The sequence below is a fragment of the Chamaea fasciata genome, unplaced genomic scaffold (genome assembly GCF_029207755.1).
Source record: "Chamaea fasciata isolate MVZ Bird 193981 ecotype frontalis unplaced genomic scaffold, bChaFas1.0.hap1 SCAF_3, whole genome shotgun sequence".
Taxonomy (NCBI): Eukaryota; Metazoa; Chordata; class Aves; order Passeriformes; family Sylviidae; genus Chamaea; species Chamaea fasciata.
The window spans coordinates 104,677,670-104,702,538 of NW_027094088.1; the positions used below are offsets into that span (position 1 = coordinate 104,677,670).

General features: G+C 42.0%; 1 protein-coding gene across 1 annotated transcript; it reads left to right on the top strand.

Moving 5' to 3' along the window:
• Window positions 1–78: 78 nt before the first annotated feature.
• LOC136287868 (b(0,+)-type amino acid transporter 1-like) lies at window positions 79–15,854 on the top strand. The gene is made up of 10 exons (XM_066180564.1): window positions 79–280; window positions 1,213–1,291; window positions 2,666–2,845; window positions 3,421–3,516; window positions 6,218–7,017; window positions 8,685–8,818; window positions 11,574–11,703; window positions 13,904–14,028; window positions 14,456–14,543; window positions 15,621–15,854. Exons 4-10 carry the CDS (start codon window positions 3,489–3,491, stop codon window positions 15,852–15,854), a joined length of 1,539 nt encoding a protein of 512 aa, XP_066036661.1. The 5' UTR covers window positions 79–280; window positions 1,213–1,291; window positions 2,666–2,845; window positions 3,421–3,488.
• The last annotated feature ends 9,015 nt before the right edge of the window (window positions 15,855–24,869 follow it).

Sequence of the window (24,869 nt, forward strand, 5' to 3'; positions counted from 1 at the left end):
GTGATCTGCCTCACACGTGTTGGCAGCAGCAGTGCTAGGCAGGGATAAGCCGCCCAGCCCCACCCTGCGCTCCTGACTGTGGCCCAGGGAAAGCAAACAGGCGGAGGCAACTCACAAAACTTTCACCAGCTGCTCCAAGCAACCTTACCCTGTTTTCCTACTTGGCTGTTGTTCTCCATGTGCTTTTCCTAGTCCCCTAGTAGTAAGGCAGGTCCTCTGCTGTGCCACACTACCAAAGCCGGTGCTTCCCGCACTCTTGTTATTAAGAAGAAGAAAAGAGGCAAGTGGGCAAACAGCCTTTCAGTCCTTGGGGTTTTTGGGAAAATGTTGAGGCAGCAGTGGGGCAGGCTGGGGAAGGGAGCTGCTTTCTGTGGGCCCTAAATGTCACTTCTGGTGCAGGGTATCATTCAAAAATAGGGATCAGTTTTTGTGAAGTTTTTAAGGGAATCAGTTTAGTACCTGCAGTTACTATGTCCCTTTTTCACCTGAGGAAAACTGGCATTATTTGGGTCAATGCTATTATGATGTTGCTGACAGGAATTGTACAGAGGAAACTATTTTATTATAGAATGCTACCTAACAGAGTGTGTAGAGATTTACAGGCTAAACTCTAAGCATGTGTTGTAAAAGTTTGTTTTAAAAATAATAAAACTATCTTGTGTTAGTAGGGGTATTATTGTGCGTCTACTCAGAAATGTAGGAATGCATTTCAGCGATTAAATAGAATTTTGGCATGTTTAAGTTCTATTTTTAATCTTGTTTGGTGGAAAGTTTTCATGAAAATGTTTATTTGTATTCTAGTAATGACAGCATTCATTTGATAATGATTCTGCAAAACAGACTTTGTATAGGACAAGATAATATAATCATTAATTAAAATATATAAATAAATGAAAACTTATTTCCAACATTTAAAAGGAGTTCTTAAGAGTACAAACAAATGCAAAAATTATTAAGGCTAATTTAAGGTATTGCTAGGAAAAGAAAACAGGACAGATTGTGTATATATATATGTGTACATTATATACATATGTACCTATAAGACCAGGAAATAGAGACTGAAGGAAGAAATATAGGAAAATATAAGACATTTGTATAATTTTCCTCGGTTGCTGAAAGAAAAAGTACCAATAGTACTTGATAGATTAACTCGACCTGTGCAAGCAACAGTGGGATAAGTACTTTTCCCAAGTTGTAATTGTTTCTTTTCAGGTGTGGTTCTCATTTCATCAGTGTTTCATCTTACTCCATCAATATCTTCTAGAGCAACTGGTATCATAGAATCATTAAGGTTGGGCCTCCAAGACCACCAAGTCCAACCTTTGACCAAATACCACCATGCCAACTAAACCCTAGCACTGAGGGTTAGTGGCTGTGGCCAGTCAGCCAGTCGTTTCTTGAACACCATGAGGGATGGTGACTCTACCACTTCCCTCTGCAACCCATTCTAATGCTTAACCACCTTTTCAAAAAAAAGGGTGAAAAAATTTTTCCTGATAGCCGGCATGAACCTTTTGTGGTGCAGCTTGAGACCATATCCTCTCATCCTCAACACTCTTTATTGTCTTTCACAGTGGTAGCTAGATTGAGTTCTAGCTGAGCTTTCATCTTTCTAATTTTCTCTGTACATGACCCAGTGACATCCTTGTACTCTTCCTGTGTTGCCTGCCCTTTCTTTCAAAGGTCATAAACTCTCTCTTTTTTTTTTTTTTTTTTTTTTTTTTTTTTTTTTTTTTTTTTTTTTTCTTTTTTTTCCCCGAGTTTCATCAAAACCTCCCTATTCAGTCAGGCTGGTTTTTTTCCCACTGACTCATCTTTTGGCACATAGAGTCAGTCTGCTCCTGAGCCTTTGAGATTTCCTTCTACCTGGATCTCATTGTTTTTAAGAGGTGCAGTATGGCACTAGCAGCTTCCTCTTGAACACAGTAAGATAACTAAACAAAATATTCAGTGTCTAATTGGAAACATGGGATACTAAATACATTTTAATAAAGAATATCTATAAAACAAAAGCAAGTCTTTCAAAGTTCAATAGTTGCAGAACCAGAATACACTGAGCCCTTGCTGAGCAGGAACAGGGAAGCTCAAGCTCAGCTGCAGGCTGTCTGCAGTCCCAGACAGGGAGCACTAACTCAGCTCATGGTAAATTATTGGGTTTAAGATTCACTCTTCACCCCCCCAACTTCACATCCATGATTTGTAACATGACAGGGAAAGGCAGTTGCTCTAAATATAAACAAGCTCAGTTTTAGTGATAATTCTTGTTTTGAAGCCTAGGGCTGTCCTGCATCCTCAGAAATGTCATTTCCACCCCACCATCCTGCTCTCAGTAGCCCAAGCTGTGGTTTTTTTTGCTAGCTGCAGCTCACATTGGCATTTTTAAAATCCCAGCCAGAGCTCTGCTGCACAAAGAGCCCTGTTTTTCACTGTTGCCTTGAGGGCAGCCACACACTGCTGGCCCCTGGACACATCACAAAAGAAGCTGGTGGGTCCAGGTCATCTCCAGTGGGGTGGAGGCCCAAAGCTGCACTCTTCCAAGGCTCAGATGTGAGAAGAGCCAGGATGCACTGCGGATGTAGAGCCTTAGAGTCAAACACATGGGACACCCGTTCCCCAGGTGGATACCTCTCAATGAGTCCTCTTTTCTTTGTCTGTTTTCACACAGGACATCTGGAGTGTGTTGACTCTCTGCCCCAATTTTTCTTCTGGGCTCAGGATGTATTTCAGAGCTCCACTTTCCCGCCCCTCATTTCCTCTCTGGTCTCAGTCAGGCATCTCTACTTATATGGCAAGCACAGGCATCAAGATCTGCGTGCAACTGCAATTCAAATATTGCATTTTGGAGGTGAGAGTATTCAAGCTGAATTTGTGGGTTTCCATGTTCTTAAATAGGGAAGGCCATCAAACCCACATCTTATGTCCTGGATGAATTCTCTAACCTTTAGTACTTCTCATCCAACTTGATGTTTGTTGTTTGGGGTTTTCTCAATTAAAAAAAAAAAAAAAAAATCTTGATCCCTACACAAATTTATAAGTACAGTGTTGGTGTCTACCTCCAAAGGAAGTTCTGGGCAATGGTTTTGGCCACTCTGCCCTCAGATTACAGGTTATTTTTAATCCCATCCAGAGATTTGTAACTCTTTTCCAAGCGTGGGACAGGGAAACCAAGCCCATAACTGTGTTCTAAATATCACTCCTGGGTCCTAAAATTAAATATTGCAAAATATTTGCCCACATGTTTTGCCTAGTTTTTACCACTGACATTTACCTTTAAATTAGTCTTCTCTAGTCCTCGTAGTTACTCCTGAGATAAAAGAGCCATAAGGACGTTAAGGAGAGTTTTCACTCAACTCGAATATAGTCTGTTTGTGCTATGTTAATGTTGAAGAAGTAATACTTACAGTAAGCTTTTCTTTTCAGCCAGGAATGCAAAATACCAAACCCAAATGCAGACTGAGGCATGTCGCATTATTTCTCGGGACCAGTAGATGGCAACCATTCATTGCAGTGTCAAAGGTAGAGTGAGAATTGTTCAGGTAGGGGATTTATTAGGTGACGGCTTGAGTAGCAAAGCTCTGCCACTCCACTCGAGGAGAAAGCAGAACTTGTATTTTTTACTCCTTCTTATACCTCTCCCTTTTGGAAGGGAGCAGTGAGTTGCCCTTTTACATACTCAGTTTTGACAAATTATAATTGTGACAAATCATTTGACTAAAATATATTACGGCTGCTCCTTACTGCTAATATCAGTCAAAAAAAGACCAAGACAATGGGAAAAAAAAAAAATCCAAAGCAATCAGACTGCAATATCTTCCACAGGAATAGCCTCAAGTTCTTATCATTATTAATTAGATTCCTTATTACTCTAGGTGGAAGCAGTTAGAACTGAGTAACAATGAATCTGGGATCAAAAATAGACTTCCCTCTAGAAATTGACTGAGGCTATTGACATACCAGTTTACTAGTTCTAGTTATGTGAGGGGCCTTACAGAAATTTTTTTGACATTATCAAGTTTGAAGAAATTCCATTTTTTTCCCCCTACAACATTAGATTAAAAGTTATTCATTTCTAGGAGCAAGAGCAGTAAAGGTTTGAAAAAATCCCCTCCAAGAACCTTGCATTTACACTTCAGACCAGAACTTCCTTCATTAAAACAGAAGACTTAGAGAAATATATCTATAGCCTTACTAGAAGGATATTTAACAACCGGTAGTCATATGAAATTTTCTTCTAGCTTTGATTTAACCATATTTTGAGCCTTTGTTTTCAATAAGGATTGGTATACATAATACATGCATTGGTGCACACAGGAGTGTCAGTAGTAAAGGAAAAAACCCAGACCTTTGGACTGCTGAAGGATTCCAGTATCGTCTTACAGTGTCATTTGCAATTTAAAGAAGAATACTCTACAACTAAACCAGAAAAGAAGAGCACTGTCACTTAGCAAAAGCAAACCAAAATACTCTGCAATACTGGGATGCCTTCCTCCAAGTTCTCCACCGCTTTGCAAACCATTAACTTGAAATGTGTTAATTTCCACCCTTGCAGTACAAGGTGTATGTTTATTCGCAGAACTCACACCTTTGCTGAGAAAACTTAAAAAACCTACTTGATAGATAAAGTATAAGCTTTCACTTTTGTTACACCTACCCCTTGATCAGCTGTGAACTTCTATAAGGGACTTTGAAATTAGGAGAAAAACAGCCGGCATTCATTTCCTAGCAAATACTAGAGAGATGATAGGAATACCTTCTGAAATCCTTTACAAAACTCATCAAACTTTTCTCATTTCCTTAATGTAATAATAACATTTATACTCTAAGCCCCCCTACTTTTTAAAGAGATTTGAGAGCTTTTTTCTTCTTTGAGTTCTTCTTAAGAGAACTTAAAGTCCTTCAACCTGATGATAAAATTCGAACAACTTTATTTGCCATAGCATGAGAAATTATGCGACTTGTATATGTCGCTTGTTTTTCTTGTGGGCCCATGAGTTTTGTTAAGGGTCCAAGGTTACCTTGGACTCTTCTTGCAGAGAACTGCAAAGCTATTTAGATTTTTTTTTAATGAAAAAAAAAAAAGAGAAGTCTAAATGATTTAGAAGGAATTTTTTGAGAAATAATAGAAATACTGTTCTGTTTATAGTCATGCCTTTTTTAGCTCAAATGCTTGAAAAGGACAGATAGTTTTAAAGATTCAAGGTCTGTGGTGGCTATGAAGGGCAGAGAAAGGTCTCACTTCTGGTACTTATCTCAACAGAGGTTTGCAAGAGACCTCCAAGGACAGTATCTCTCCAGTAAGGTTTAGTTCATGGTCAAAGGAATGTGTGGAAGTTCCCTTCCACTCAATACTTCATACACATCACAGATCACAAAATACACCCTCATGCACTGCAATAGTCATATTTATAGCAGACCCTACCTCAAGGTCTGGAATTTTATGTGTTAGATATCTAAGGAAGGGTCAGGGGTATCTTCAAAAGCTTGTGCCATGTTTCTGCCACATGTGCATTGAAATGTGTGTATGATGAGCTGTGACAAAGTGCTCTGAAGATTGTGGTGTGGTAGGAGTGAGCACACCTTATGTACCTGGAAAAATGTAATTGTAGCCTTTTTATGCTTCTCCTCCTGCACTTCCTAAAATTGGAAAAAGCCCATATTGCCACCTACTACTGTGCAGAAAAAGTGTCTCTGGACTGTTTTTAGCAAAACATTTCTGTTTCTTTGATCACGACACTGGAAATGTTCTTTGTTGAGCAAAGCCTTAGCACATTGGCTGGCAGACTTGTTTGTTTGATCATGCTACAGTGAAGTATGAAAATATGATTGAGTGTTAAAGCTAGTGCTTGAACATTGACTTTTAAGCAAAGAATAAAGTACAGATTTGCATGGGGACTTTGCTTACCTGATCTTTATTTCAGATACTGTTTGAAGCATGATTTAAAGTAGAGATAACCAGGATCACAGTCCAGTAATGTGCTGAGTGATTTTGAGGTCGCGCTGGGTATTGTCCATTACCATTGCTTGCCATGACATTCAGGGATAATCAAACTCTGTGTAATAAATTACCAAGATGAGATGGGTAATGAAAGAATGTGAAATGCAGAAGATAAGTTTGTGTTTTTCAAAGCGTTCAGTGTGACTTTTGTAATTATTAACTAAACCTTAGAGCCTGAGGTAGTCCTTATTTCCTTATTCATATGCCTTAATCCTTTTTCAGATTCTCTCCTTACAACAACATCTCCTCACATTTCCACAATGAGGGAAAGGAAGACAACAGATCCACTTAATTTGGCAGATCCACTTCATTTGTCTGCAGATGTGAGTGAAGGAAAGGAGAAGTTAAGACTGAAACAAGAGGTCGGCCTGATTAGCGGCGTGTCATTAATTGCTGGCACCATGATAGGCTCGGGGATCTTTATGTCCCCTGAGTGGGTACTACATCACATGGGGAACCCTGCCAGCAGCCTGCTGATCTGGGCAGCATGTGGTCTCCTGGCCATGTTTGGAGCCTTGTCGTACGCTGAGCTTGGAACGATAATTAAAGAGTCTGGAGGAGAATATATTTACATTTTGAGGATTTTTGGTTCTTTTCCTGCTTTCCTTTTCGCCTACACTTCTGTCATCCTGGTGAGACCAGCTGGTTTGGCAGCTGTTTGTCTGAGCTTTGCTGAGTATGCCATTGCGCCGTTCTACCCAGGATGCTCCTCTCCACAGGTTGCCGTCAAATGTACAGCTGCTGCCTGCATCCTGATTTTAACTATCATCAACTGTCTCAATGTGAGGCTGGCGACATCTATTATGAACATTTTTACAGCTGCCAAACTCTTGGCTTTGTTGGTGATTGTGGTGGGTGGGTTGGTGCTGCTAGCCAATGGACAAACTCAGAGTTTTCAGAATGGTTTTCAAGGCACGACTGCAGGTATTGGGGCAGTTGGAGTGGCATTTTACCAGGGACTCTGGTCCTATGATGGATGGAACAACCTAAATTATGTAACTGAGGAACTGAAGAAGCCTGAGGTGAGTGAGTGAGTGAGTGAGTGAGTGAGTGAGTGAGTGAGTGAGTGACTGAGTGAGCGAGTGAGTGAGTGAGCAAGCAAGCTGGGTTTTACTTACTTCTTCCTGCTGTTAATATGTTTGATTCTATCTGTGATAGTGTTAAGAGTGGTAATCAAGGGATTTACAGTGAGGGTGGTGAGGTACTGGCACGAGAAACGTTGTGGATACCCTATCCCCAGGAGTGTTCAAAATCGGCTTGTGTGGGGCTTTGAACAACCTGGTGTAATGGAAGGAACCCTTGCTCTTTGCATGGGGGTTAGAACTAGATAATCCTTAAGGTCTGTTCCAATCCAAACCATCGTGTGGTCCTATGAAAGTCCTAAAATAAACCATTGACTGGAAAGAAATTATTAGGCAACACTTGGATACTTTGGGGATGAAGTTTTGTCTTAATGTTTAGAAGATCTCACTGTAGGCACCTAGATTTATTCATTAAAGCACTCACTACTATAATCCATATAGGATTCTTAACACGATGTATTTCCTTAAAGACTTGATCTGTAAGCTGTGCTTTAGAAAACTACTTTATCTCTTCCTGTTGTATCAAGGGGCAACTTCAGAGCAAGCCAAGCCTCATTGGAAAGGCAATATAGCTCTGTGAATGATCCCTGTCTTTAAACATCCCTATTTTAGCATTGTGCAGTCCATGCTACAGGCACTGAAGTAGCTCATCTGCATCTCACATCAGCCTTCTCTGTGCCATATTACCCATTTTCACAGATGAAATGCTGCAGCAGTGAACAACTCTTATTTTGCAGGAGTTGTGTGAGTGCAGAGTTTATAGAGTGTGCTTTCTACCAACACAGCACACAAGATCCTACAGATTAAATGAAAATACGGAGTTAAATATTAACCTAAATGACAGCAAGATCCCAGGGGCACTCTCTCCCACAGGATCATGCACACTGATACTCAGGCCCTTCCAGAGTGGAGACACCACTGTCAGGAATTGCTGTATCTTGTCCTGTGTTGAGAATGGGGAATGCAAAGATTGATATTTCAGGTTCTTAGATGCATATAGTTGCCATTTCCTGGTATTTTCAGTTGCATAAGACACTGTTGATTTTATTGAGTCTTAAAATGATTCTGCAATGTTCTAAGACACTATTCTGCCACTAAGAAAAAAGAAATATTTCCTTTCTAGAGCAAATCCCCTTTGAGATTTTGAGATCAGCCCCCTGTTTTGATTGAAACTGTAGAGCAGTTAAACATGATACAACACAAACTGGAACTCTGTCCATAGGAGTGAGGTGTTTATGGGAATATGCAGCACACTAGGAGACATAACACATTAATAACAAATAAATCAATTTTAAAATAATCGAGAAGTATACAAAAGGCATCTTGGGCAGCTACAAACCAAAATCTATTTAATAAGATTTGGTGTGTTCTTTTTGTTTGATTTGTTTGGTTGGTTGTGGGGTTTTTTAGACCAACTTTGGAACTGTACAGGACTGGTGTGAAAACTGCCATGTGAATCTGGATCTATGTCTTGTTCTGAGGAAAAGCTTAGGGAGTGGAGGAATTTGAATGAGAGACGTGGGTGGTGGCAAAACCAAAACAAACAAAAAAAGCACAGTACAGGCATAAATGTGCTGCACCTAACACTGCTGTCATCTCTTTTCCAGGTGACCCTTCCCAGAGCTCTGATGATTGCCATTCCTCTGGTTACATGCCTGTATTTGCTGGTAAACGTGAGCTACTTGGCAGCCATGACTCCCTCTGAGCTGCTGTCCTCAGAAGCTGTGGCCGTCACCTGGGGGTGAGCTCTGTCGGGGCAACACAGGCAATGCAGCCCTCAGAAACACTGCTTCTCTCCTGAGTTTCAGGAGATTCGAATGTTATTCCCAGAGGGAATGGCAGCACTGCATTGGTGAGGCCAGGAGGACCTGTCAGGCCATGTTACAGAGAAGAAGAGGGTGACAAAGATGCTCAGAGGGCTGAAGCACACTGTTTTCTGAGAGAGCTGGGACTGTTCAGCCTGGAGGAGAGAAAGCTTCAGGGAGACCTTATAGACCTTATAGTTCCAGTGCCTAAAGGGGCTACACGAGAGGCAGAAAGGAAGTTTTTACAAGGGCATTATAAGTAGGACAAGCAGGAATGTCTTCAGATTGAAAGAGTGTAGGTTTATCTTAGACATAAGAAAGAAATTCTTTACTGTGTGGTGAGGCACTGGCACAGGTTGCCCAGAGAAGCTATGGATGCTCCATCCCTGGAAACATTCAAGGTCCAGTTGGAGGGGGCTTTGAGTAACCCGGTGTAGTGGAAGGTGTCCCTGCCTGTGGCAGGGTCTTAGAAGAGGATGATCTTCAAGGTCTGCTCCAAATTGTTCTATGATTCTATAATTCTGTGGTTCTATGAGGCCAAGGCTGACCAACTCCATCTAGCAATGATCTCCAAGGTGTGTCTACACTGCCAAGATGGCACATTCCTTACTCCCCATTCCCTTTGTTTACACTGGGAACCTGTAGCTCCTCCCAACTCATGTTTTACCTCATGGAAAGTGTCCATAAAGGAGAAGTGAAGGTCACACCAGGAGCATTTCCCCACAGGCACTGGGAATGCAGCGTGGGTACATATCCAGTCTTGGGGACTGAGAAATGGACCCACATTTGAGATCTCTCCAGGGAAATGGAGATAGCAATGTGCTGCCCTGCTAATGCAGAAACAGTGGTTTGGGAGTGAGACAAGAGTCAACTGAGTGAATCCTGTCCACTTGGCACCTGGAATTTAGAGCAGACCAGTGTCTTTTGTCTCAGTTTCTCTGTCTGTGTGGAAATGGAAAATGGCATTGATCTCAACACCACCTTTGAGAGGTGTTATACACAGGTTGGGTAGCCTTTGGTAAGTGTAACTTCAGTTGGCTTGGATTTTTCCAGAGCTGCAAGGAAATAATTTCTACCTTTCATCAACCTGAATTATTTGGTGATATTAAACAGTTTCTGTACAAGACAAGGAATTTAGGAAGAGAAGGAAGGGATCATCATGAGAGGTATAGACACTCTCAATGGTCTTCCACTAGAACATCCAGTCTTAGTCTAAATATTTCCAAAGACACAGAATCCCTGATAGCCCTAAATGAATTGTCTGGCAGAAATGATGATACAGTGTATCCACAGATTAAGTACTGCTCATCCTCTTCCTAAAAAGTCAGCAGCAGCTTTGCATCTGTGTACATTTCACAAGATCTCCCATTTTAAGATCTGACTGAGCTCTTGCTGCATGTGTTCTCCAATAGCCTTTCACATCATTATGAGTAGGAGCTTTTAGGGGTCTAGTGCTTTGTTTGAGCATGTCTCAAAGCCTCACTAAGCTGCAGTGTCATGAACTTTCCCTGCACTTCCTTTCCCATCATTCCTAATTAACAAGTTATTTGTGAGCTTCCTCCTTTGTAATACATCTCCTTTTCCTGCCTGATTAACCTTTTCACCCAAGAGTGCAATTCAGGAAGAAATATTGAACTTTAGACAGGAAAGCTGGGCACTCAAAGGCTGGGGAACAGGTAGGGAGCCAGTCTGAGGAGGGGGTGAAAGCTATGGCTCACAAGCAAGAGATGCAGCTATTCAGGCCATTAAGAAAGAATGGAAGGAGTAAAAGAAAGCCAAAGGAGGACATGTCACATTTAAATGCATTTATTCCCTATATAAGAGGAAAACTGCCAGAAAGAAGCATTGTTCAGTACTGAGAGGTGCAGCCACAGAAGGAGTTCAGGAAACTCTTCCCAGCGTTTCTTTGATGACAGTGATTTAACAGCAACCACAGGTTTCAGTTTGCTTGTAAATAAAGATTTTGGCAATTAAACAGAGTATTTGCATATGCGATAATTACCCCAAACACCATCATTTATTATTCAATTAATACGCTTAATGCTCTTTCATTCCAGAAGACAACCTTCACTTTTAGGTGAGAAAATTATAATTCCTTCCAAATGTTTACCTTGAACTCTGTAACTCTTCTATTTCTTCTGTTAAGGAGGAAGAAAACCAGAAATTCCTGAACATGTAGAACCAAACATCTGGAATTCAAACCATTGCTTTGGCTTAAGTCTGATTCACAGAAGAGCAGTAATAGGTGCATGTGGGATTAAAGAGTTAAAATTCTATGCGTATTCAGGAAGAAGTTATAATGCAGAATATTTCTTCCAGTGTGGTGGAAACAGTTTTTCTGTGATTTCCAAGCTAATATTATTGGTTATGATAGCAGTATCTTCAGGCATTTTGCCACAGCATCAGTACACAAAAAAGGTGGTTTTGCCTGTTGTGATTGCTTTGTACACCATTGCAGTGTGGACAGAATATATATATATAGCAGGAAGAAAAGCTGTCAGACAAGACAAACTTACTCGTCACTAAATATTATGGAAATTGCAAGAAGACTTTAAATCATTAGAAAGACTTTGGAAAAAAAATCCAGTATAATACAGAAATAATGGAGGGATGAAACTTGTCTGGTTCTACAGTGGGTATTTAATACATCTATGAACTGCATCTTATGCTGTGAACTCTTTCCCACCTCAGGGACAAAGTCCTGGGCCGCTGGGCATGGCTCATCTCCCTGTCGGTGGCCCTGTCTACGTTTGGTTCATCAAACGGCACGTTCTTCAGCGGAGGCCGTGTATGCTACATTGCTGCCAGGGAGGGCCATATGGTAAGCACAAACAAAGGGGTCTGCCTTGCTTTGAGCAGCTTCACCTTCTTGTGACACTAAAGCAGAGAGGAAAACACTGTGTATGTTCAACTGGCAGAGTGATAGCTGTTCAAGCGGTTTGTTCCTTGCACAAAGACTTTAATCCCCATCTCTTTCAAATGTGAGGTTTATGTTGTCTCTGGGCTTTCTTCTTCAGTCAGCTGCATTTAAAAAGATACATATTCACATCTAGCCTGAATTTTAAGAACAGCTTTGGAATGAACTGCTCAAATATTGCTGCGTTGGAGTACCAGCCACAGGCTGTGGGGTGACCTAGTCAACATACCTGCCAGGGAAGGGGAACCTGGCCATGCTCATCTGTTGTAAGACACCTTTGCTCACACTGGGAAGGTAGCCCAGCACCAGCCAGCTGCCTTTCCATGTTACACTGACTACACAGGTTGGTCTCAGGGGCTATCCAGCTTTCTCATGGGTAGTCCAGTTTAGATGCAGCATAGGATACCTCTGCTCTTCAAGCTTCATAAGCAATTACAAGGTGACACCAAGCCTTACATCTCTCCTACCTTGGGTGTAGCATTGGTTTTGTTAGGTGGGCCAAATCTGGTAACCCAGTGGAGGTCAGGCTGCTGCAGCTCCCTCCTGCCTGGTCCAACCAGTAAGTCCAGCATGTATTCCCAGTAGCCACACACATGCAAACACAGGTTTGAAATATATTTATGTACACACATACGTACATGTATGGCTGTATATATACATACAGAGACAGCAGGAAACACAGAGCTGCACATACAGACATACCTGGGGCTCACACAAATACCAGCACTGACAACACCAATGGCCTTTGATTCTCTCTCTGGCTGACCAGGGGTCTATTAGTGAGAAATATATATAGAAACATATGTACAGTGTGGGTCCCTCCAGCAGCTGGGCTCAGATACTCAGCCCCTGGATCCCAGTCTCCCCAGTTGCTCATACCTGGGCATACAAGCTCCCCAGGTTGCTGCCACATCCCAGCTGCTGATACAGACTCACAGGTACACCTTCACACACAACCACACTGCTCCACAAAGAGGAGAAAAAAGGCTGAGCTGCCTTTGTCCTCTGTTTTGACCAGGCCTCTTATGTTCCTCCTGAATCTCTCTGCTTTTTTTGGTCCTTCCCACTCACAGCATCTGGCTTTTCTGTCCTCAGGTATGAAGGCACTGAAATAGGTTGCACAGAGAGGTTGTGGATGCCCAATCCCTGGAAATTTGAGGCCAGGCTTGATGGGTCTCTGAGCAGCCTGGTCTAGTGAAAGGTGGTCTACCTGCAACAGGGATGTTGGAACTAGATGATCTTTAAGGTTCCTTCCAACCCAAATCATTCTATGAATCTATGATTCCACACCAGCTCTGCTTCTGGTTCATAGCAGGGAATCTTTTATGGATATGAATGACCAGATTGGTGGAGGTGACTGGACTGGTGGTTGCTGGTTTTGGTGTTTACTGATTCCTCAGCTTCTCTAAGGACAGTGCCTGCTCTGTCACAGCAAGCTCTGCGCTGACACGTGCACAGATGGTCTGAATCTGACCATACCAGACTATGAGCTGAATTTGTCAGACATTCATCTCTAGCAAAAGTCCTTGCATGATATTTTGGTTGGGAATTAAAAATAAAATAAAATGGTATTAAAGTATATTTAAAAAGCAGCCTTTCTCATTAAACTTTCCCAATGAAACAAGCAATAAAGAGGCTACTAATCCTGAAATAAATCCTGGTTTAATTTGTTTTTACATAAATGTTTCAGGAGTAATCCATGACTTGTAGTCCAAATGAGTTGGCTCATTTTCCAGTCATCCCAAGAGATGTCAAGTCCCAGAGAGACATGACAGAGGCAGAAGATGTCAAAAGGTCCTGATGGTGGTCAGGAGAGCTCTAGACAAGAAATCTGACTCATTCTGTCACATCAGTAGTTTATAAACCTCATTTTGCCTGCTTAAACTGAGCATATTTGATATGAAACCAGTGAGACACAATAAAAATATCTTTGAAGGAGTTTTTGGTACTTACACTCCTCGGAGCTGATCTGGTTTTTTGTGATGCTTATTTGCTGATTACGAGTGGCTGTGGCTGCAGGCAAAGCTCCCACCCGCAGCTGAGGGGAGTGAGTAAGGACCTCTGAGTCCATGATATCATGACACTGTTTTGCTTTGTTTTTCAGCCAGACATTCTGTCAATGGCTCACGTGCGATGCCTCACACCCTCCCCTGCTCTACTGTTTACGTCTGCCATGTCTTTAATAATGATAATATCAGGAAACTTCACCAGTATTGTGAACTTTTTCAGGTATGTGTGTATAGGATTTCTGTTTGCATCCCTGGTGCTCATAGGTTCTACATTGTTTCTAAGTATTTTCTTGCATTGTCTTTTTGAGCCTGGGCTATTGCTTTCTAACCAATACTGGCGAGAGGAGGAGGGAAGAAAGAAAATAAAGAGATTGAGAACCAGCACCTTTGCAATGCATGAATGCTCCTGTCACTAGAGACTTAACTGAATGTGACTTATCCCCATTGAATCAGTAATGTTCAGATAATTTTAAAGTTCTCATTGTTTGTGCTAGAAAGGAAATTAATGGAAGAACTACTAAATTTAAATCAATATTCACCTTTTTAATTTGAGGTATGAACATCTGGGATCTGCAAGGCAGGACTGACATTCCTGGATGATCTCACCCCAAGTTTATTGCTGTCTAATTTTCTTTCTTTTCTTCAAGTTTCATGGCATGGCTTTTCTATGGAATGACTATTTCTGGGCTCCTCTATTTAAAAATCAAGAAACCAGAACTGCCAAGATCTTACAAGGTACAGTAATAACACAAACGTCTCAAATATTTTCCTAAATTCTTCAAATAACTAAGAGAACATTTGGAGAAAAGAGTGAGCACTGGTGGCTTACGGGTTAAATGTGGTTGTCCTTCCTTTTTTAATATCAAGTTCTGTGTCAGTAAAGCCAACAAGGGGAGAGATAGTGTGAACATACAGGCATAAGTCAATGTTGAATTCTCTGTCTTGAAAAGCTAATGAAATGCCCTGCTTCCTCACTATGAAAATATATCTACCATATCTTCTTTTTGCTAAAATATTTAAGTGGTAAATGAAGGATGATTCTGATCAACATCAATCACCTGTTTATGCTTGGAGACTTTGGGCAAACTCCTTGGAGGGTAGCCCAGGTGTAAGAACCTTGCAGAGGAAAAAAAAAAAAAACTTAGGTGGAGTACCCCAAGTTCTTTGAGATGACATGGGGACAGGTTTGGTCCCCACAAAACAGATAAAAGGAAGGAAATCAGGAGTCATGTGTTCTTCATCTGATGCCATGAGTGAGCTGATCTGCAGTGTTTCCTCAGTGACTGTGGACTATTAATGAATGCACAAGCCACTCTCCTTTGAGGAGGGGTGGCTTCAAATTGAAGTTTAAATGCTTTCTGACCAGGCTTACAGAAATTGCCTCTGACACTGCCTGTCCACCTGTCTGTCAACACATGGATAAAACTTTTTGTACAAGGGTGCTAAGGTACAGTTGATTTGAATACAATTCCTCTGTGTTTTGTCTACAGCTTGGCTTTTATATGCAAAGTAATAGGGAGAGCAAGAACAGACTGAACCCAGTAGTTTGCATCTTCAGGTTTAGGAAAGCAGGAAAGACCAGGGGTTAAGGTGTGATATGGTGGTGTAGCTCTTGCAGAGATGTTCAGCCTTGGAGTGGGGGTAGGCTGGGAAACAGGATGTCTGGATTGATATTGATTGGTATTTCTAGATAATACCTCAGGTTGCAGAAAGGTTTCATCTAAAAAGCCTTCTGCAGAAGTTCCAGGGTTGTCCAGACACACAGAGACTCAGAATTACATGATTCCTTATGCTGATGTTTTGCTTTCACAGGTCCCAATTATCATCCCCATAATTGTGCTGATGGCAGCTGTGTACCTGGTGTTAGCTCCCATCATTGATCAACCCCAAACAGAGATCCTCTACATCGTTCTGTTCATTTTCAGTGGCATCATCTTTTATTTCCCACTGGTTCACTTTAAATACCACCCTCGCTTCTTACAGAGGGTCACTTTACACCTCCAGTTGTTGCTGGAAGTTGCTCCAACTACCAGGGATGCAAACTGAGATAACATCCTCCCTTCATGTGGCTGCCTGCACCTCATGGTTTATCCCAGAACCTTCATTTTCAAGGCTCAGAAAATATTCTTCTGTTCTATTCTTCAAAAGAGCAATGAGTAGAATGTGACACTTAGTGTCCAGGTGAGATGGACTACAGCTATGGCTCCTCATGTTTCCCTAGAATTCTGGGGACATGTTTTTTCTCTTTTTCAGCTCTGCCTTGGCATTACATTTATATTCCAGAGGAATATGTGCTTTTGTATTTTTCATCCCAGAAAGGGCTCTTTCTCAGGATCTTCTCTCATATTTCAAGATAAAAGGCAGCAAAAGATGGACAATGAAATATTTTTCCTATAGCAGGCTGGGTTCCCATAGCCATTCCTGGCAATGCCTTTAATTATTTACACCTAGTTCTGCCCACTGTGACTGCAGAGCTTCTCAAATCAAAAAAGCAAGGGCTCACCATGCCCACAAGAAATAAACCCCTTTTCATTCAGGTATTCACTCTGGGAAGATTATATTTCTTCCAGTTCTAAGTGCACAGTCACAAGTCCTTTCTCTGTCTCAGAAATGATCCCACATCTCCCACAGAAAACCCTCTGACATGAGACAAGAAGTGTTTTAAAGCTGTGCCAGTTTACTCTGTTGAGAATGCACTTGTCATCTGGGATCCATCCATTTATGATGAGGACATAAGCAGCATCACTCAAGTACCAACATTCACCCATGTGCTTCCTGTGATTCCCCTGAAGACAAATAACTTACTTTGTGACAAAGTGAGGAAAAAAAAAAAACAACAAAAAAAACCTTAGAGCATATGTGCCAGCAAGATACTCTGACTAGGAATTAAAGAAACCACATACAGTAGGAGAAGTGTAACCACATACTGTGAGAATTGTGGCCAGCAGAGCAAAGAAACAGTCTGTCTCTTTGGACTCAACACCTGAAATCATGCATCCAGTGCTGGGCCCTGCTGTTCAAGGTGGAGTTGTGAAGACCACCTGGGAGTGGTGAAGACCACCTGCCTTCTTTGTAATGGCAATTCAGAGCAACAGTCACAAGCTATGGCTTGAGGTGTTCAGGCTGGACTTAGAGGAAATGTGCCCCATGAGGGCAGTGCAGCCTTGGAGCAGTGTGCAGAAGAGTGGTGAGGTCTCAGTTGTCTTACATTTCCTACCACAGCCATTTCCACCAATTTCTATGATTCTAAAGGCACAGCACAAAAGTTACGGGCTGTGCTCTCACCCACACCTAACACACTGTTGTTTCCCATCATCCTGAGGTGCAACTGTTTTTTTCCCGCTCTAGGGGATGGAGAGGTATTATAAGCTGTTTTCTTCACATTTTTCCAGATGGTTTCAGGACCTGTGTCATAGGTCCTGGAACCATCTGGAACTATCTATGTCCTGTCATAGACAGGTCAGGTCTATGAATAGGTCTAGGACTTAGTCCCTAAAACACCTTGTTAAAGTACTGAAAATTAACTTTCTGTCAGCATTCTTCTACAGAACCTGCTACAATCCTGCTACCTTTTATCTAACCTGCTAAGATCCTAGAACACAGGTCACTTGATCCCCCAGGCCTCTTCCAGCCCATCTCAGAGCTTCGAATCTGATTACAATCTCATTATGCAGTGTCACCCATTCTGTTCCTCTGAGTGGTGATACCAGCAACTACAGGGATGCACCAACAGTCTATTTTTCCAAGTGTTAGGTATGAAAATGGATAGGCCAGATGCCACTCATCCAAATCCCTAGCTTAAACAGTGTTTAGGAGGATTTCCTTCCACTGTTTTTTACTGGAGTTGCCAGGAAAGGTCAATGAGGGAACAGTTTTCCCTCCTGAATCCTTTGACAACATAAAATTCTTGGGATGCATCTCTTAAAGGAGAGGATGTTCTTAAAAGGACTGATAAGGTTAGGAGCTCTAGTTAACCTTCCTCCCACTGCCCCAGGCTCTTCATCTGATTTCAGGGAAACTCCTTAAAGGAGCTGCATCTCAGTTACTTACCTAAAAATTAGAATAATACAATTTCTCTGATTATATTTTTTTGGAAACAATCTTTTTCCTACCTATTTATGAAGCCTATCACATGGGGCTGTGCTCTAATGAAGAACATGAAAATACTTAGCACTTTGAATAAATAGCCTTTATATGTTATTGGTTTGTGTATGGATATAAGGGAACTGGAAACCTGCAATTACCATACTTTTTACCAATCTCATTTTCTATAGATATTATTGTAACAAGATGTTCCTTTTTATTTATGTTGCCTAAGATTTGCAGGTGTGCATGATACCAAAACAAGTTGCTGAAAGCTCAGAGAATAGCAAGATAATTACAATAAAATGGGCATTACAATGAAGTGAGTTAATGTGTCTGTTTCTGTTTTTCATCCAAGAAAAACAATTCCATAGAAATTTTGCTGCATGATCATAAACAATCAGCATCAGGCTTATCTCTCCTTGGTCAGAAGGTTTAACAACATGCATGGGTGTTTATATGTGCATATACTCGTTTTTCAAAATGATTGCTTATCTATTCAACCCCAGGATATGTAAATAGGAATCCCTTTTTCTTTCATGAGGCATTTACAATAGAAGTGCCAAGAAGAGGCAACACTCCCTTACCATTCACTCCTGGGGCACAGTGACAATGTGACAGTGGATAGAGCGCTGTACCTGCAGCTTGGACAGACTATACAATGAGATCTTATTGGTCCTATTGGTTTCCTAAGCTCCAGATCCCTGTGAGCTGTACTTAGGCCCTTTCTTCACAGGCTCAGAGGAAAAATGGGCTATCAGCACAGACCGCAAGATAATTGTAAGATCTCTACTTCACCTGAAGACCCTGACTATAATTGAGTCTCATCCTTCAGCTGGCAGCCTGCAACAACTGGTTAGGAGTTTTACCCCTGTATTCTGGGCTTTTTCTCGACTTCCCCAGAAGCATCATCTATGGACTACACCTGGGGACAGTAAAGGACAGTCCAGTGTGTGAGAGATCACAGAAAATCCTCCTTTGGTGACTTTCTGGTCAGGCATGCTCGTATGTCCAAGTTCAAGTGATTACTATAATTTGTGGTTGAAGACAAATTTCCAATTGGGTGGGACAGAGCAGAATTTATGATGACTTTAATTTTCCTCTGTTCAAGAAACGCAGTTCAGCCACTTAGACTGACTGGGTTTATCTGGACAGTTCTCAGCCAGTGCAGAGGGTTTGGTGTTTAGTCTCTCCTGCTCTTTGCTGGGACATAGGCAATTAAAAAGACCTCACTGGACTCTCTCAGCAGTGTTAACTTGGTCTTCAGCTCATCACACTTAGGGGATCTTCTCTCTTCAGAGATTAAATAAATACAGTCAGCTCTGGGAATCACAGACCATTCCAGTGTGGGTTGGAACTGACCTCAGGAGGTCTGTTGTCCAGCTTCCTTCTTGAAGCAGGACTATTACCATGTTAAGTGGGTTACCTGTGCCTATGTCTCTTAATGTTTTGGAAAACACTGAGGATGGAGAGCCCACTGTCTCTCTGCATCGCCCTCTGGATAAAGAAATTTTGCTGAAGTTCAATCTGAATATCTCAAGCTGCAGCTTGTGTCTGATGCTCTTCCCTGTATCATCTTCTACTGTCAAAGTGGTTCGTTCCATCATTTTTGTAACTCTCTTTCATGGACCTGTAGGTTGCTGCTTTGTTTCCTCCTTTCCTTTTTGCCAGACTCAACAAGCCCAACTCAAGAAGCTTCTTCATGTAGGCTAAGTGCTTTTGAATTCTGTCTTGGGAGCTCTTAGATGAACTCTCCCCAGTTCCTCTGCTTTCCTTTTCAACTGGGAAGGGGTCAGAAAATTGAATGCAACATTCCAAGTGTGCTCTCACAGGTGTCAAGTCTACAGAGACACTCACATCCCTTGGGCTGCTTAAGTACCTTTCCTAATTCAGGCCACTGTGTGTAACCCTTTCAGTCACTTCTGAGAGCTTCAGCTGACTTCATTGAAGGCAATGGAAAACCCTTACTTTGTACAGTTGGTGCTTTTTTTAGAAACTTTGTCTAGGCTGTGATAAATCCAGCATCAGGATGACTCAGTCTAGCAGTGCAGGGAGATCTGCTTCTTGCACTTTACCATTTATTGATTAGTTAGTTGGATACTGTCAGGGTCTTTGTGTCACTCATTCCTCATGAAGGAAGTGCTTTTGCTAAAAAAGGATGCACACCCACGGTCATACAATAAATGGGTGGTCTTAAGTTTGTGAACTAGCACTGAGATTAATGGCTAGTGAAATAGCCCATCTGTTTTTAGAATCAAGCTACCATGTCTTGTTTGTCCTCAGAGACAGTGCACCCTGTGGCTTGAGTGTCTGGCAGATAAATGATCATCTTTTCCTTCTAAAGTTTGGTCATCAGTTGTTATTGTTTAATTTCATGGACTGTGCCCTGGTTTCCACACAATGACATGAAAGGTAACAGGGGAGATGAGAACAGGGAAAATGAAAAGTAGCTTGAAAGAGAATTACTGTACATACAAGTCTTGGCTTGTCTGTCTGAATTACCTACGTAAAATCCAGTCATGGACAACACCCAAACAGCAAAGACGTGTGCCCAGAATTTTTAAAATGACAGATTTTTTTTTTTTTTTTTTTTTTTTTTTTGGCTAAGCAGGAATTGATTTCCTTTCTGTTTGTACATTCTGGGCCTGTTCTTCAGTTCACAATCTGTTTTTCCCACAGCATAACTGTGTCATTAACAAAGTAGAGCAACAATTCAGCCTTTTTTCACTGCTCAGTCTGTGGTTGCCAAACACTATCAACAGGTCATGATTCCTTTGAAGAGATGGCGCCAGAATGCACACAGATTTCCAGCAGAAGGTACAGGCCCTGGAACAAGGAACACCACCAGTTCCTGAATTAGGAATCCAGAGCTGTCCCCAGGACACTCTCAGGGTATTGGATCTGCTGTCCTCCTCCCTTTGCTGTGGCCTTACTCCAGGGCTCTGAGTGCTCAGTTTTCTGCTCACATCCCTGTTTAAAACTGGGTTAATGAGACTTCAGCCTGTCTGAGCTGTTGTGAATCTTAGTTCATTCATGTTTGTAAATAAAAGGAAATAATCTCATCTTACTGAAGAGGAAGCAGGAGGATCAAATGATGCCAATAATCTTCTTTCTTCCTAGGCCAAGCAATCCTTCTTACCTGTACTTTCCCAATCGATATTAAGTGTGCAGAGGCTGCAGAAAGTATGGAGGGTTTCATTCTGGCTGAAGGGCCACTCTGGCTGAGCCACCCTCTTGGTGTCCCTGGATGGCTCCCAGTCCACTGGGGCCATGTGGGCACTCTGCAGCAGGAGTCATGCCTCATGCACAGCAAGAAAGTACAGAGGAGTGTGGATGTATTTGAGCACACCCAGGTGATGCTGCAAACTATCCCAAGTATCAGGAACCCTGGGATCCCCAAAACCTGCAGAGAGCTGCGCCCCTTGGAGCAAGACAAAAACCTTGGACCAGATCCTGCTGCAGGTTCCTACCAGGATTCCCATGTACCAGGCACAAGCATGACCATGGGTAAAGAAGCATATGGTGACTTTTCATCCCCTTGGAGCTGCCTGGACTCCAGGTCACTGTCAAGCAGAAATGGTCCTTAAAAATGCCCCGCAGTCTTTGTCAGCTTCCCAAAGGGTCATCTCACCCCATGCCCCCTAGGATCACCTTTTCTGCTCCTCCTACCCTGAGGGCTCTGCTGCCAAGCTGCCCAGCAAACTCCTGCCTGTTTTGCCACTCTCATTTAGCTTACTTTGTGCTGAAAGTAGTATTCCTCAGATTTACAATGCAAAATACCCCACAGACAGCACTAAAATATTTTACTTAGAAGTCCTGAATATGGGCAAACAACAGGGATTGGGGGATTTGGAATGGGCATTGGCACAGCTGTGGGCTGAAACATCAAATTAAAGTTGGCTGGCTTCCTTAAAATCACAGAATCATTTAGGTAGGAAAAGACCTCTTAAATCATCAAGGATCAAGTCCAACCATTAACACAGCATGGCCAAGCCACCACTAAACTATGTCCCTAAGCAGCACATCTACATCTCTAAAAACTCCCTCCAGGGATGGTGACACCATCACATCCCTGGGCAAACTGTTTCAATGGTTGATTGTTTAAAAGGAATGGTTGAAAGGAAAATCTTTCTTTTAGAAAAGGAAATCTGGAAGTCAGAAAACAAAATCTAACAAACATTCTGGAAAGGAGATATGATCAAAACCAGTGCAATTCAAAAATCTGAGAGAATTTGGAACTGGAGTCATTACAACCAAACAGCCTGAGACAGAATGAGGGGTAGTGAAAAGGACAAAAACTTGCCGAGATGACTACAATTCAAATGCTGAAATCAGGGATTAAAAAAAAAAAAAAAAAAAAAAAAAAAAAAAAAAAAAAAAAAAGTAGAAGATTTTGAAGAAATGAAATGTGAAACACAAGAAAGGAAAAATTCTGAAACCAACTGAAAAATTTTGAAACAAAAAGTGAATGGGAAGACGAGAAATGCAGGAAAATGGACTGAAGCTTGCTGAATTAATCCTCACTGAAATTACAAGATTTCGTTCCCTTTCCCAAAAGGAAATTCCTCCTTTTGGGAAAGGGAACGAAATCTTGAAATCAGAGAACAAAGTCTAACCAAGGCTCTGGAAAGGAGATATGATGAAAAAGAGTGCAACTGAAAAAATCAAGAAAATTTGGAACTGGAGTCATTACAGCCTGAGATGAAGTGAGGGGCAGCGAAAAGGACCAAAACTTGCCAAAATGGCTGCAATTTAAATGCTGAAATAAGGCAAGAAATGCAAATAAAGAGAGAGGAGAAGAATTTGAAGAAACAGATTGTGAAAAAAAAAAAAGGGAAAAATTCCCAAACCAAGTGAAAACACAAAAAGGGAATGTGATGACAAGAAGTGCAGGGAAAGCGACCAAAGCTTGCCCAATTTATCTTCATTGAAATCACAAGATTTCATTCCCTTTCCCGAAAGGGAAAGTCTTCCTTTCGGGAAAGGGAATGAAATCTTGAAATCAGAGAACCAAGTCTAACCAAGGCTCTGGAAAGGAGATACAATGAAAAAGATTGATTGAAAAGAGATATGATTGAAAAAACCTAGAGAATTTGGAACTGGAGCAATTGCAACCAAATGGACTGAGATGAAATGAGGGGCAGTGAAAAGGACCAAGACTTGCCAAAAGCACTTCAATTTAAATGCTGAAATCAGGCAAGATATTCAAATAAATGGAGAGGAGAAGAGCTTCAAGAAATGAAATGTAAAATACAAGAAAGTAAAAATTCTGAAACCAAGTGAAAACTGTAAAAGTGAATGGGATGATGATAAGTGCAGGGAAAGGGACCGAAGGTTGCCCAATTAATCCTCCTTGAAATCACAAGTTTTCATTGTTTTTCCCAAAAGGAAATTTTTCCTTTCACCTTTCCAGTTAAGAAAAATTTCCTAATATCTGATCAAAACCTTCGCTGGAGCAAGTTGAGACCATTTCCTTTCATCCTGTCGTTTTCTACTTGAAAGAAGGTACTCACACTTCATTACAACTCCTCTCAGGTAATTGTGGAGAGCATTAAGGTTACCCCTAAGCTCATAGAAGTTGCCATGTGTGCTGTGCCCAAGGTAGGTGAGAAGGTCCTTGGAGCTGAGGAGCGGGGAGGTGACATCACAGAGGCCTGCGGGGCCGGCAGGTGGCAGTGGAAGTCAGGTGATGATGAGCTCGGCAGCATCAGCCTCTCCACCCCCTGCGCTGGGGGGGACAAAGAGCTGCTACCCAGGAATGGGGTCGGTCGCTCCCAGTTGTTCCACTGTGCTGCACTGGACAGCTGCATGCAGCCCCTGCCCACCCAGAGCCGGTTTCCTCCACTGACAACAGAAAAGCTCCTTATGGGGCAGGAGAGTGAGATCAAACACTTCTGGTCATAGTCAGACAGATGCCAACTCTGGAGCAAGAGAGAGGGCAGTTCTGGGTCTGGAAATGAAATTAGAAAAGGGAACAAGTCCTGCCCCCTTCAGCAGGGGCCTCCTGGTTCCTGTGTCCATTTATCCCTGTGTCTGTACCCCAGGATCCACAATACAGCACCCACCACAGCCACATGCTGAACAGCACTGGGGACACTTCTCTTGGACTGCAGCAACTGCCCTGGGACAGGGAATTCTCCCAAGGGCCAAGTCTTTCTTTCTTGAAGCAGCAGTGGTTAGAATGGAATGCAGCTTTTAGGCTGAAATCAGGATGAGTCCTTGTGAAGTCGGCAAATACATGAAAAATGAATTATTCATCACTGTATTCAAAACATATCCATCACCCTGCCATTTTGGAAATTCAGATGAAATGCTTTTGTGCTGGAGTTGGATACCCCCAGAGGTACTTTTGTAGTGCATTTTAAAAACCTGGCTCTTTGTCTTGTCTTGAGATCAAAGCTGGTTGGGAAGTAGGAGCCACCTCCCGGAGGAGGCGGGACCTTGCCCTGCTGAGCTCAGGGCTTGCTGGGAACCCAGAGAGTAAGACTGAGGGCTCAAGTTGTGTAACTGAGCACAAAGTGAATCTGACTTTTTCGTTAGCCAAGGTGAGTGCAAACAGATAAACACAGGGGATAATGGAGAAGGATAAATTACATATATTTTTTCTTCAGATGGAGTTTGGGTGGAAGAATGTTATTATTTATTTGTGTTGGTTCTTAACACAAAAAAAAAAATCCCTGTAGCTGTGAGTTAGGACCTGCATTTTGCTGTACATATGCAGAAGCCCCCTCAAAAATTAAACCATTTTGCCAGAGACTATCTTAGCATAACTCTGCTATACAATGCCTGAGCTGTGCAGAAGAAACACATTTGTTTTTTCAGTAGATGCAGTTTATTCCCTGGAACCCCAATTACTGTGCAGTTCAATGGGCTTTGCAAAGTGTGACCCATGGAAATGCTTTGTGGGATAGTGCTCCCACCAGGAGTGTTTCCTCAGAAGAGGTGGAACTGGCAAACAAACTCAGTTTTCCTTTTCCA

Coding starts and splice junctions, on each gene's coding strand:
- LOC136287868 (XM_066180564.1), top strand. CDS start 3,489: ATGGCAACCATTCATTGCAGTGTCAAAG. Junction 8,819..11,573: donor GCTGTGGCCGTCACCTGGGG/GTGAGCTCTGTC, acceptor TTCCCACCTCAG/GGACAAAGTCCTGGGCCGCT. Junction 14,029..14,455: donor AGTATTGTGAACTTTTTCAG/GTATGTGTGTAT, acceptor CTTTTCTTCAAG/TTTCATGGCATGGCTTTTCT.